Below are 14,503 nucleotides of genomic sequence, written 5' to 3' on the forward strand. Positions count from 1 at the left end.
TTTTGTAGGCTATGTTTCTTTATCAAATGGCCCCAGAACAGGTCCCCAAAAAACATACTTAAAGCAAGTGCAGTTTACATTAAAAACATAAATCCACAAAATATTATGTATTCCCAGTTCATAATCTTGTACAGTGGTACCTCGGGTTACAAACATTTCAGGTTACAGACCTCGGGTTAAGAACTTTACCTCAGGATGAGAACAGAAATCGCACAGCAGCGGGAGGCCCCATTAGCTAAGTGGTACCTCACATTAAGAACAGTTTCAGGTTAAGAACAGACCTCCAGAATGAATTAAGTTCTTAACCAGAGGTACCACTGTATTTTGGACTACTTGTGAATTATGCACTTGCAATAAACTTGAGTTGCTGCAAACATAGAATCACTGTAGCATTCATTTACTTCAGAGAGGTCTCTCTGTGTTAAAAAAAACTATTGCAATTTACTCCAACTGAGATTTCCAGAGTTTAGGAGAACTGATATTTTCAGTGTTTTGCTGCTTTGGCATCGTGGTGGAAGGCGTTTTGGACGAGTTCATACAATTATCACTCCCAGTATAAAGTGAGCAGGTACTAATGGTTATATTGGAGGGAAATCAGTTCTGGATGAGACCAGCAGGGAGAGGATGCCAAGATCTGACTAGTTGTGATTTTGTATATAGTTTGGTAACAGCATGCTGCTCAGTAAAGTTTGTTTCTTCTAATCCAGTCTCTGGATCATTTGTAATCTTGTGAATACTACACCTACTGCAAGACTGATGTCATTTTGCAGTGGATATACAAGGGAATTTGAGATCAGCCTATCCAGTTTTAAAGGCTTTGCAAGTGTTGGGTTTGGGCTTTCCCATGACAGAAAAGTCTTCATGGGGAAAGCACTTTGTGATGCCAAAAAGGATTATGATTCTGCCTTGTGTAACACAGAGAAGTATGTGCTGCCTTGCAGCTTACTCCTGACTGTACTTAACATGTATCTTAAAAAAACAACAACAACACAAAAAATACCTGAAACATATGTCAGGAGATTTCCAGTGCTCCTGGGTAGACACTATCTAAGATCTCAAGAGCAATTCACGTAACAATTGATCTTCTGGTGGCTGTTTGAAATTGCTGTATGTTGTCGTTTAGTTGTGTCCGACTCTTCGTGACCCCATGGACCAGAGCACGCCAGGCACTCCTGTCTTCCACTGCCTCCCGCAGTTTGGTCAGACTCATGCTAGTAGCTTCGAGAACACTGTCCAAATTGCTGTATACAGACATGCAAACTACAGGCACTCAAGAGGCCCCAAACCTAATGCCCTCCCTGTACAGAGGTCAAATTTGCATTTGTTTCTCCACCCATCACTTGGAAGGTGGCACAGAAGGAAATGTGGCCCTGGATCTGAAAAAGGTACCCTGCTGCAATGTGCACTATCCTCCAGTATATGGTGGTGGTTTTAGGGCAGTGATAATGAGCTAACATGCACAGCACTTTCCAATAACGTCGTAGTCCTGTGAATCATCTTCACTGTTCACAACTTAGAAGAGTCTGTGAAGGAGTAAGCAGCTGCTTGCAAATTCCTTTGGGAGATTCTGTTGTTGTTGCAGGGGGTGAAAAAGTGTTTGAAAAACATCTTAACATGGTTGCCCTCTGGGTAAATTTGTTAAACAAGATTAACCAAAGCAAAGCATATGTTTGAGTCACACAACCAAGAGAGGAAGGACTCCTGACGTAGTCTTTTGACTGCTTGATGATGAAATCTTGCCTGCGCAAGGCCCTGGATTCCATCCCCAGCATCTCCAGGCAGGGCCGTGGAAGACTGTCTGAACCTCTGAATTGCTGACACCCGTCTTTGTAAACGACACTTAGCAAGATGGACCACCAATCTCAGTTGGTATAAAAGAGCAGTTCTTCATCTAGTGATAACAATCAACAAGTTATTTTAATGATTCCTAAAATATTAATATTAAACATGTTTTTAAAGCCTCTGTCAACAATTGATAAAACTTATCCGTCTTCTTGTGAAATTGGAACGACACTTTATTTGGCTTTGCTTGAAACTTCCTGGCTTATTGTTCTAGCTGGCGAGAGAATCGCCTACTAGTGGGTTCTATTCCTGAAAATCAAAGCTTGTGAAATGCCAATATGGCTTTCGGAACAAATATAAAGATACATCCATATATATCCAAGATTTTTATACCTTGCAATTTGGCTCCTAACTGGTAACTTGAGCTTTCCTGCACAATGCGTTTCTCAAATGAGGCAGAGTGTGCTTCTCCTCTCCTATCATTCAGTCCTATGAGCTATGGAAGGAAGACTTTTCATGATTTGCAGTGATTACATTTGTCAGGATAGAGAGGGCAGGAGTAGAAGAAGAGGCACTTCTAGAGTACAGAGGCAACTGCCTGTAGCTACCTCTAAGAGAGATATGGCCCCTCCACAGAAAGGAAAGTGATAATCCAGGGCACTTGATCCCTAGTTTTCAAAGAATCAGTCTGCATTTTTGTCAATTTGTCACTGGTTACAGAATCAAGGAATGGCTTGCATGTCCAAATTATAATTATAATTAATTACCCACCCTTCACCCTAAAGTCCCTGGGCAGGTTAAAACAGTAAAGCACAATATTAAAAAACTTTAAAATAGCTGGCAAGCACAAAAATAATGTGGATCCTAAAAATAATTCACATCCAGTGTCAAAAGCAAGGGTAAAAATGTTCATCTTCAGCATTCGCAAGAAGCTGTGTAATGAAGGTGACATGCACACATCTGTGAGGAGGGAGTACCACAACTTAGGGACTGCCTCAGAGAATGCCTTCTCATAGGCCACCACTCCTCAAACCTCTGATGGTGGAGGAACTATCAAGGGGCTCCCTTCTGCTGATCTTAGCACCCAAGAGACTTGGAGGCAAGATTTGTGTAACATTCCAAATACCACCTTTCAGTGAATTCATATCTGTTGAATAATCACATGGTGAAGTACATGAATGTGTCATGTGGTTTCAAGTGATACAGAAGTTTTTCTAAGGAGTTTTGTCTGATAGTTTAGTCCATTTTTATCATTGAAGGAACTCAGGGTAGCATATATGGTTTTCTCTCCAACTATGTTATCCTCACACCCATATGAGGTAGGTCAGGTTGAGAGAGGGTGTGTGTGTCCAGGATTGCCCAGTGAGCTTCATGGCTTAGCAGTGATTTGAGCCTAAGTCTCCCAAACCCTGCTCTGATACTCTAACCACTTTACCACACTGTCTTCCAAAAGTAAGTGAGTGGCATGGCTGACTGGAGATTGCATGTTAGTATGTTGTTGTTTCTTAGCTAGTAAGTCTTCCAAAAGATGGAAGTGACTATGGTTGGGAGAGGCCTGTGCTTAGGCACTTTGACCACTATGCCAAACTGGCTCAGCCCAGCTAATGAATGACATAACAAACATCTCTTCTACCATCTCTATCAGCAGGCAAAAAGTGTCTTGAAAGAGTTAGCCAGAAAAGGTAGTATGTGGGTCTGTCAGTTGCAGTTACCACCTCACTCCTATAACTGCCTGCCCAAGCCCTAAAATCAGCTTCAGAGGCCCTTTCTGCCATTTTGTGGGATTTGGCATATTAGAACAAGAGACAAGGTCTTCTCAGTAGTGGCACTGTGGTTCTGGAATGCCTTTCCAAGTGAGTTTCATATAGCTTAAGACAGAAATTGAAACCCCATTTGTTTCAGAAAGGTTGATTGACTGATCATATTGCTGCCTCTTTTTCCATGCTGTTTTATTTACATGGAGTGGAATTGTTTCTTTTAACTGGCATTATTGTTGTATTGTATGTATGGACTTTTTGTATTATGGGATATAGGTATTTAGCTCTGTTTTTGTACCCCACTCAATGTGACTGCAGAAGTATGGAATGAAAATCTCTCAGCCACCATTATTATTATTGGGCTGCACAATGGACTAGATTAACTTTGGCAAGGAAGTTCTTATGTACTGCCAATGAAAGGTTGACAAAATTTCCAAATTTCATTTCAAAAGAAAGACAGGCCACAGTATTTGTGGCCTGGCCATAGGAATAGCTTTCACAATAATTTGCTTAGGCTCTGCCCAAGGACACGGGACTGTAGCTCAGAGGAAGAGTTATGCTGGAAGCCCCGAGTTTTCAGTCTGCCTCTTCTTCCAATAGGCTTGAGAATATCCACTCACTTGGGCTTGGTGGGGGGCAGGGTCAACTGAACGGCATGGCCACAACTGGATCCAGGAATGATTGCCTTTGTTCTTCATGGCCAGGCATGGGCATGAGGGCTGTGATCTGTCCATCCCTGGTGTATTTAGAAGGGCAACATGAAGCAGCCCACCCTCTTGGCTATTCAATTTGGGATTTACCTCCCACCCAACTGGGGCCCGCTCAGTGGGGGAGCGGGCAAGTTGGTGTAAGGACCTTTCTGTGATTAATTGGTCACCATATTTGGGGCCAGAGAGGAATTGGCTGGCTTGCAGGTTTTCACCTACCTCTTAGCAACTGTCACAACTTAAGTGGATAACGCATTGGGCTGGATGTTTAGTCATGTGGGTATCCCATTAAAGCGGTGTGGAAATGGGTGACTCTGTCCAGGAGTCCACATGGGGACCAATGGGCCAAAACACTTCTCCCAATGGCAGGCCTGTGGGGGGTTGTGGCACCTGATCCATGTGGGGTGCGATTCCCCACACAGGGTCGACCCACTGGGTTCCTATCAGCCAGCATGCAGGCTGCCTGATGCTGGATACATGTCCAATGCCTACTCTTACCTGTAATCAATAAAATTGTGGCCTGATTCAGCCCAATAACAATCTCCTGTGCAGATTTCCTCAGTCTTCCCTGCACTGGCCACAGACACCATGCATCTGTGGTGGCAAATATTCCTATCTGAAACTCTGTTGAGCCAGTGTCAACCAATTATGTATTGACCCAACGATCTGCTCTGGATTGATACAATTTCCTATGTCTCAGTGTTCCCTCTCTGTAGGGTAACCATAAGCCCTATTTCACAGAAGACAGCCCTCTATTTGGAGGTGTCCTCTATTTGAAGAGATGCCTATTCAAAGTCTAGTTTAAAGATAACCACCACGGACGGAGAGCAGGAGGGGCCCTGAAGTGGCCCATCAACAGTTAGCACCTGGGCAGATTGACATTATAGTGGGATGCACTGTATTTCTCTTTAAGTTGTAGGAATCATTTTTAAATTGGCATATAGAGTCATACTCATTATCAGCACGTGCAAAATTTATTGATATCTGCATGATTTCCTTTCCTCTTTTTTGGTGATGCATATGTAGCTACCATAACTCCCCAGCAACTCCTGTGGAGGTCCAATGAACACTATGTTTGTGTGCCAATAATTCTAAGAACCAGTTTTCTACACCCAGCTCCAGTGCACCTAAGTGGCACATGGTACTGCTTGGAAATATAAGAAGTGCCAAGAGTATGGCAATGTAATTTTATAAATCACCCAGCTTACAATTTCAGTTGTCCATGTAACATTTATGTTTTGGAGTGAATGGGAGTTGTCTGATATTGTTAGGGTATTGCAGATTAAGTCCTAATGTCCTTTGTGTTTAAAGTCTTCTATGCATTCAGAACTTGACTGTTTTCGTTGTAGCATATGTTGTTAAAATGTAGGCGTCTCTTTTTCTTTTTTCAGTTCGGCAACAACAATAACTACATGAACATGGCCGAAGCCAACAATGCATTTCTCACTGCAAACGAGGTAGGCGTTGAATTTCTCTCTCTCCCCCGTTTCCCACCTAATGCTCAAACCCTGACATTTGCTTTGATAATTTTTACAGACTTTTCAGTGGATGACGGGCAAAGTGCTGATTTTTGGGTATGTGTTTTATGGAGCACAAAATACAGACTTTAATGAGAGAGAAAATAACCTGACAGCTCTCCATTACCAGTCAATTTACTTGTCTGTTAGACTGTTACTTACATAGCATGTCAATAGAAGCAAATCTGCTACACACACACACACACACACACACACACACACACACACACCGGAAAACAACACCTCCCTCCCCCTAAAAATGTAACCAGAAGGAAACAAATGAAAGGCACAGTAGGTGTACATCTTTAAAGCAAACAGAGTAGCAGTCATTAGAAGCTAATGCGCTAATTATGGTCATGGATACAAACATTTTATTTTTAATTTGGGTTCTTAACACTATTACGAAAACAAAAGGAAAGCAGCACAGTTGGTGGCATCATTTGTTTCCTGGGGAAATGAGGAAGAGTCCTTCAGTGGAAAGTGTTCAACAGCAGGCTTAAGAAGAAACCATAGATCTGAATTGATGGGGCCTGACTAGGTCATAGAGGTGATGAATTTGGCCTCCAGCCTTGGAGGGCAAGAGGTGGGAGCGGGGTAGTAAGCAGAAAGGGATGCCAACCACTTTGTTCTTGTAGTACTTCTTACTGTCTCTCTCTCTCTCTCTTCCACCCACCTCCATGACAGCCAGTTAAAGGATTTCAGTGCAGTGGTAGTGACATCAGTTCCAGACTGTACTGTTTTTGGCCAAAGCAAATGCCTTTGCAATCAGGACAAAAGCATATGTAGCCATTACCCCATGGATGTGCCTGCCCCTCCTTCTCCTTTTCTTATTTACAGAAATATAGAGATTGCACATGGTAGAGAATGAAGGTGACAGCGAGTAGTTGGCAGCATCTGAATTCTGCTTGAGGTCAACACCATGGGCAAAAAAGTCTTGAGATTAATAAAATGTGGAGTGGGTTGACCATTTTGAGTTTAAAACAGCATTCTGCCCAGTGAATGTGCCCCCTCCCCATGGGGAGTGAGGGTATAAGGAGGAAAAAATATTGGTTGGGGCAATGCTACAGTAACTGTGGTTATATTCCAAATAGTATTTTTATGAGCAGCTTTTTAAAACAATGGCTGCCTTCTGCCTCTTTCTCTGTCTCTCTTTCTCCTTCCAACAAGACTGCTTAGATAAGGGAAGATTGCTTGGCACCAGCTCCAGTGTTAGTTGTGATAATGAACACAAACCCCCATCTGTAATGACAACATGATGTTTCATTCTGTAGAATTTCATTCCTCCATTTGAATCAAACATTGATGAAAGCTCTACTGCCAGCAGCTGTTCAAAGACAATTTAATTCCAGCTGTGATAATTCACCGTGTCAGACATTGGCTGTTATATGTTGATACAACAGCTCTCCAGATTTGCATTTTTATCAAAAGGAACAAATGTTTTGAACATTTCAGTGCAGATGGCATTTAACCACACACACAGTTTTTGTTGAGGGTTGGTGGAGTTATCCCCCCCACCCAAGCCCTAGCTCTCCTAAAGAAATCTAAGAGAGAAATGTATGAAAAGTTAATAGCTCTTAAAATTGTGATTGGTAACATGACCCCTTAAAAACATTATACTGTTCTGGACATAATGGTACCTTTCTCCACCATCAAATTACATGCCATTCAGGCACTTCTTACAATGTGAATAGTCCCTGTGATTTGGAATAAGACTACTTCACTATGAGGTTTCCCCCCATTTAGATTGCATTCATTTTACCCACTTATCCATACATTACTTTCAGCAATCATGGCATGAGATACAGTTTGATGTTTTGAATTCTTCTTTTTTTAAAAACCTAAATAAATCCTTACTAGCATACAAGATACTGCTCCCCACCCCACATGCTTGTAAGAAGATATTACTAACGTGATAAATATTTTTTTTGAGAAAACGCTGTAATATTGTATAGTTTGGTTGTACATGTCTGGAAGCATTATGGATTTATTTCTCTCTCTTTTTTAACATGGAATGTTCCCTTCTCAAAATTAATCCAGCTGCCTCCTCCATGTCATGCTTAAAGCTTATACTATTGGTTTAATTACACTGAAGGAGTGGAATAAGATTGAGTGTTAATATTTGCACTGCAGCATGAGGATAACTCTGCAATTACTGCCCTATAAGCAAATTCAATTACACAGCTTTTACTTTTAAGTGAACATCAGTATTTTGAGTGTGGACATCTCAAATCTGAAAATCCGTGCTGGTGCTGCTTCTTTTAATATAATGCCATGCATGCAGCAGTCATTGTGGAATTAGCATTACAAGACCATCTAAGATGAGAAATTGACATGTCACCTTTTTGTTGCAACTTGCTTCTGTGTCGTGATGGCAGTGACCCACGCTTCCCCCCACCATTAATTCCTGAAGCACCTTAAATATTTATTGAAATAATATTTCAAGTGTTAATTACTGCAGTAATGAAAACAGCCAAATGCCACATATCAGGAATGAGTGTTTATCCATATTGTTAATGTGATATGTTAGATTTCATTAAGCAGTAATGGGGTAGCAAATGACTCGCAAATTACCATTGCATCTGTTACTAGACCACATTAGTGCCAAACGTAACGGCAAATGTAGCCATAGGGTTATGTTCATTAGCCATCCGCCTTCCATGGCCAATCCATCCTTTTGTGTTGGTGAACTTCACACCTCCCCTCTACAAAGCATCCGTAAATGCATCCCTAATGTAAGAGAAAGCTTTCGCAACCAGAATTAAGTTGCAATCTCTGAACGTGTGTGTGCTCACTTTGCTCACTGTGCACTGAGGAAAGACTGCTTAAGTCTCTTAAGACTCTGTTAGTATTACTCCTGCAGACAGTAGCTGTGTGTTACCTCATCATTTCTGGTGTGAGACCAATAATGACAGCTGACAGGTTTTATATGCAAGCGAAGGTTCCACCCCCCTCTCTTTGTGTGTGTGTGTGTTTCAGTTTCCATTTTCTCTCAAGCGGTTATTAATTTATATCATCATTAACAGTTTGAAGGATGACAATTTCCAGCACTTAATGAGATCTTTCACTGAACATATCATTTTTAAATTAACAGGCATTAAGTCATTCTTTCAGACAATGTAAATAATGCATTAAAGGAAGGGTCCCCCCCTTCTCCTGCACCCCAAGCCTCCACTTTTGCAGTAAAAATTTAAGCCAGTGTAGGCAGACAAATCTCAAAGTAGTATTGCACGCTTGCAGGGTTGGGGGAGAAATCTGATTTGTTTCGCTTTTAAAGGCAGAACTACCTAATTCGGAAGTGATATGCAAACCAAAACACAGCCATCCTTCAAAATGTGGATTTCTCTGAATTTTGCAATGCCCAAGTAATGCACATATAGTAGTAGTAGTAGTAATAATAATAATAATAATAATAATAATAATATGCCACCCATCTGACTGGGTTGCCCCAGCCATTCTGGGTAGCTTCCAACAAAGTATTAAAACACAAAACCCCCCTCAAACATTAAAAACCTCACTGTACAGGGCTGAGAATATGAAAATAATACACAAAAATGCATTATATTAGGGGAAATTGCTTTGCAAAAAATCTGTATGTTGGAAGAAATGTGCACTTAAAATGCTGATGGATGTTCATGATAACTTTTTTTAAAATGCAAACTGGATATGGAAATGTGGAGAACCGGATGTAAGATTGGAAAAATGAGAAACGGAGAAAACCTTAAATTGACAGATCCACCCACCCCGGTGTGCTTGAAAGCAGCACACTGTCTGCCATACAAATTACTTTTCAGAAGTTTGGAGTCTTCTGCTTATTTCCCCAGTATCTTGTTAGTGTTTATGGGATGGGACAGTGGGCAGAAGCAGTGGAAGCTGGCAAGGCAGTTTGTAGGCATAGGAACACAGGATTATACCAACTACATGAGGGAATCAGACCATTAGCTCATATTATTAAGTACTGCTAGGGTTTCAGACAGGGAGGGGTCCTTCTAAGCCCTACCAGAAGATGCCAGGGATTGAACCTGGGACCTTCTATTTGCAAAGCTATTACTCTTCCCCTAAGCCACAAGTGGCCACTATGGCTGTGGGGACGGAATTCCCAGCTTTACCTTTCCGCAGTAGTGAAGTGGGCAGTAACACAGGCCACTCTGTGAAATCACATGGTTCCACTTGACAGTTGTATTGGTGTGATCACAGGCTGCTGATGCCAGTAGAGACAACCATCCACTCAGCTGTGGCATCCTCCTCCTCAGCTGCTGCCTCCCAGCACTGGAATAGTAGGAATTCCTCTTCCCTCTCTGTTGCCATACAGCAGCTGCACTCTACAGACTACCTCAGTAGCCATGGCATGTTCTGAAAACTCACAGAACATGTGGAGATGATCAAGCGGTCTTTATATTGAGGTTATTGTTCTATAGGTTAATTATGTCTTAAGAATATCATGAGAAGAACCCTTATAGATGAGAGCCATATACTCTAGTGTTCTGCATCCCCAGTGGCCAACCAGATATTTCTGGCAAATGTACAAGCATGAAGGCAATAACTTTCTCCTGCTGTTGATCCCAAGCACCTGTTAATTGCTTATGAAAATGTGACCAGGTTAGCAATTCCCAGACTATTGTGCCACCAAAGGGGCTAACAACAAGAGTGGGGAAACCATGGGTTGTTGTTGGACTCCATTTCCCATTAGACCCAGACAACATGGCCAATGGCTAGAGGTGCTGGGAGTTCTAGTCCAGCAACATTTGGAGGTGCACAGTTTTGCCACCTCTTAAAAAACTAAGCCACCATTTTGGATATTTCTATCACTGAGTGGTTCTTAGAGCAATAGAGGCACATGCACCTGGTTCCCTGGTCTCTCTGCAGTGACTTCACCCCAAGTGAGGAAGTAAGTGCTTCCCAGCATACATAAACTCACTACAGATTGTCCCCCACAGACATTGAGATGCTGGCAGTGAAATTCCAAGGTTATCTGGGTTCAAGTTACATATAAATACATGGTGGTTGATGGTCCCAGGAGCACCCAAGCCAGTGTCTGACATGGTGCCAAGGATTTTTTACATTTTATTTTGAGTAAAATGAGAAACCTTAAGCCAAAATGTATTTAAAAGTACCCCCCTCTACACACACACACACACACACACACACACACACTCTTAAAATTTCAGAGACACACACAAGTGAATTTAATCTTCAGCCTCTGAAACAAGCACACATCCAGAATCATTACAAATTCTCAGGTCTGTTCATGAACCCCAACTAACTGGGCAAAGGGAATGTAAGAAGCTGGAAGGTGGAGATAACAGTTGCAGGGAGGATGCATTAGGGAGAAAGTCAGGAATATGATGGAAATACAAAGGATGTTCAAAAGATCCACACATGCACAATGAATGTGTGATGGAGGAACAAAATGGCACCCACTAGCTACACCGCCTCTATGCTTACGCACCCCATGTGACTGCACATTTGGCCTTAGGGTGAATGGGTCTGCACGCATGCATAGGACTACTACGACTGCACACAGACAGCCTGATTGGCCAGGGGTCTCATTAAAGTGGAAGAGCCCTACACAGGTGCATGCCACCAGGGGCATAGCTGTATATTGGTGTAGAGGGAGGCATGCCTAGTGGGCATAATCCTGCTACCCTTCTCCATTAAAGGGGTGGAGGTGTTATAAACACCCATGAACAGACACACTTTTGAATGTAAACATGTCCCCACTTTTAATCCAGAAAGAGCTGTATTCCAGAATAATTTATTCATTGTTTCGCAGGGAATGATAGCAAAAAGTGTTCATTTCTGTGCCAGATATAAGCAGCATTTCAGCATCAAATGACCTTGAATTTTTTCTAAAGGTGTTAAAAGTATGTGTAGATACCTTGAAGAAAATTAGAAATAAAAGTTTCATAAAGTTTTTCAGAAGAAACCTACCTTCCCCCCCCCCCACAATCCTTGCTCTGAATCAAACCAAAATTCCTCCATTTATAAGCCATTTCCCCCCCAAAGTCCATGTCTCTCACAACCACCTTCATATCAAAGGCTCTATCATACTCCTATTCCTCTTATGGAGGGAGCTTAAAAGCAGGATTCTAATATTTCACATTTATGGGTTGTAAAAGAATTTTGAAGTATTCACTACCAGATTAATGTTGTGTGTGTACTACCAAAGTTGCCAGCATTTTATTTGACGCATCAGAATAATGGTTAGGCTGTTTGTGCTGTTTTACTAACATATCAATAAACTGGCAATTTGTTATACAGCCAAAAAAACAAGCAACCCAAAACCACAACCCAATGTAGCTGATGCTCACACCAACAACAAAGACAGATGTTGCTAATTAAGGGTGCATTAAAAAACAGTTAATACTGATACACCATTAAAGCCATATGATAATGAGACTTAAATCTTTAATCTGAAGGATCCATAAAAGCTGGGCATATGTGAATATTGCTACACTTGTGATTTACAAAATAAAGTAAAATAAAATGGTTTGCTCGTGAGCTAAATCTTACAGGGTGTAAACAACTCCCTTTTATTACACACGCTGCAGTCATTTATTTAGCAGTGTTTCGTTGCAGTGAAGTTGCTGTTCTTTCTTCTTTTTCTTCGTTTAGCAAACATTCCACACTCCAAGTCTTGGAGATGAAGAGTTTGAGATCCCACCAATTACTCCACCACCTGAACTGGATCCCACCAACTTAGGGATGGCAGATATACTGTTGCCATTTCAAGGTCTAAGTGATCAGTTGGCTGCACAAGGGAATGAGTTCACGCCACAGTTTCCACCGCAGAGCTTGGATCTTCCTTCCATTACAATATCTCGAAATCTTGTGGAACAAGATGGTATCATCCAAAGCAATGGGTTACATATGGTACGGATTTTTCCTTTCCTTTCCATTTGACTGCATAACTTCTCTTACTGCTGCATAGAATTGCAGTGTTGTGTACTGAGCCAAACATTTATGCTCCCCTGCCAACCCCTCCAATAACTTATCTGGCAAGCACATGAAAATAACATCCAGCTGCTAAAAGACGGTACTCCTTGCACTCAATACAGCATCCTTATTTGTTGTCTTTTGTTGTAGTGACGCACAGTCGATATCACTAGTGTCTTGTGGCAGGATATTTTCATAAATTTTCAATGGGTGCCATAATGTGCATTCACTTATTTCAGGGATGGTGAGATCCTTTGGCCCTTCAGATCTTGTTGGACTCCAGCCCTCACCTGTCCCAGCCAGCAGGGCCAATGGTCAGGGATAATGGGGGTGGAAGGTCAACAACATCTGGAGGGTCACAAGTTCCCCATCCCTGACTCATTTCATTGCTCGGAAGGCTTCCGGCGGTAGAGAGAAAGGAGAAAGTTTCAGACTGCAGATTCAGGGTCATGAGCTGGTGGCAGAGAATGAATCTGGAGCAAGGAAAACAGCAAGCCCAAATTCAGATGACACATGAAGCCAAACAATCGTTTAGTCCTGAGTAGCGCAGCAGCAGGAGGAATTGGGGAGGGGATTGATAGCCACAGTCTCCTCTCTGGGAACCTGCACATTCATAGTAAGCCACTGTTTAGCTTTACAGTGGTACCTCAGATTAAGAACTTAATTCGTTCCGGAGGTCTGTACTTAACCTGAAACTGTTCATAACCTGAAACACCACTTTAGCTAATGGGGTCTCCTGCTGCCGCCGCGCCGCTGGAGCACGATTTCTGTTCTCATCCAGAAGCAAAGTTCTTAACCCAAGGTACTATTTCTGGGTTAGCGGAGTCTGTAACCTGAAGTGTCTGTAACCTGAGGTACCACTGTACTTAGTGTAATGTGCAAACCAGGACAGTGTTTTAGCAATGCAGCTGAATTTGCCTTCAACCCATTTGCAAGGCACAGTAATGTGTATATTTGGTTGTATGATGTAATCTTCATTTGCAGAGATTACACCTGCTTCACAGTTTAATAGGTGTAATAGCATTACTGTAAGGTACACCATGATAGTTAATTTATTATCCTCATAGCTTTTTCTATGGAGCAGAAGGCTTTGTAGTGTAAACACTCAGTGCTAAATACTTACTGTTTCCCCGGTATCAGCTGTAAGCAAGTAGAATGAATGAATGAATAAATAAATAAATAAATTAAAGAGATGGGTGACGCTTAAGGGCTGTGTTAGTTTTACTTACTAATTAATGGGCTTGTTACTTATGACCATTAATTTCAATGGGTCTACTCTGAGTAGGACTAGCATTGAATGTAGTCGTGGATATTTCGAGGCAGCAAAAGCTTGAGGTGTTGTGGTGGGTGGGTGGTGACTTGAAAAGCTCTTCTAAATTCTTGCCCATTTCATTCTCTTCCCTCTTTCAATCTGAACATCTAATCTAAATTCCATAGATGTGGCGGTAAATGTCTCTCATCATTTATTGAAAATGTGCACTTTATTAAACTGATAAATATTTATTAATAATAGAATCCATCTTTAGATTGTATATTTCGTGAATTACCTTTCTTTAGAGCCATAACTTTTTTTTATTACCGCAATAAAAAAAACGTAAAAGAGGCATTTTAACTATGAAATTTCATTTCATGGTCAATTGGGCTTACTGTATCTAAAAGAACTAAATATGGAGCCATAAAATAATTATGATATTCATCTACACTCTTGAACAATGCCTGCATGAAGCAGCATTCAGCTTGTCAAATCTTACTGCATTGTTGAGAAGTTGCTAATTGGTAATGATAGACAAGACCTAGATGTCTATAG

General features: G+C 41.5%; 1 protein-coding gene across 1 annotated transcript in view; it reads left to right on the plus strand.

Moving 5' to 3' along the window:
• The window catches only part of TOX3 (TOX high mobility group box family member 3), a 99,939-nt gene that overhangs the window by 64,556 nt on the left and 20,880 nt on the right, over nt 1–14,503 (plus strand). Inside the window, exons 2-3 of the mRNA XM_083513673.1 lie at nt 5,638–5,703; nt 12,376–12,633. Of these exons, the coding sequence (XP_083369799.1) occupies nt 5,638–5,703; nt 12,376–12,633 (324 nt within the window). The remainder of the gene's footprint in view (nt 1–5,637; nt 5,704–12,375; nt 12,634–14,503) is intronic.

This window comes from Podarcis liolepis (genome assembly GCF_965112155.1).
Source record: "Podarcis liolepis genome assembly, chromosome: 7".
Taxonomy (NCBI): domain Eukaryota; kingdom Metazoa; phylum Chordata; class Lepidosauria; order Squamata; family Lacertidae; genus Podarcis; species Podarcis liolepis.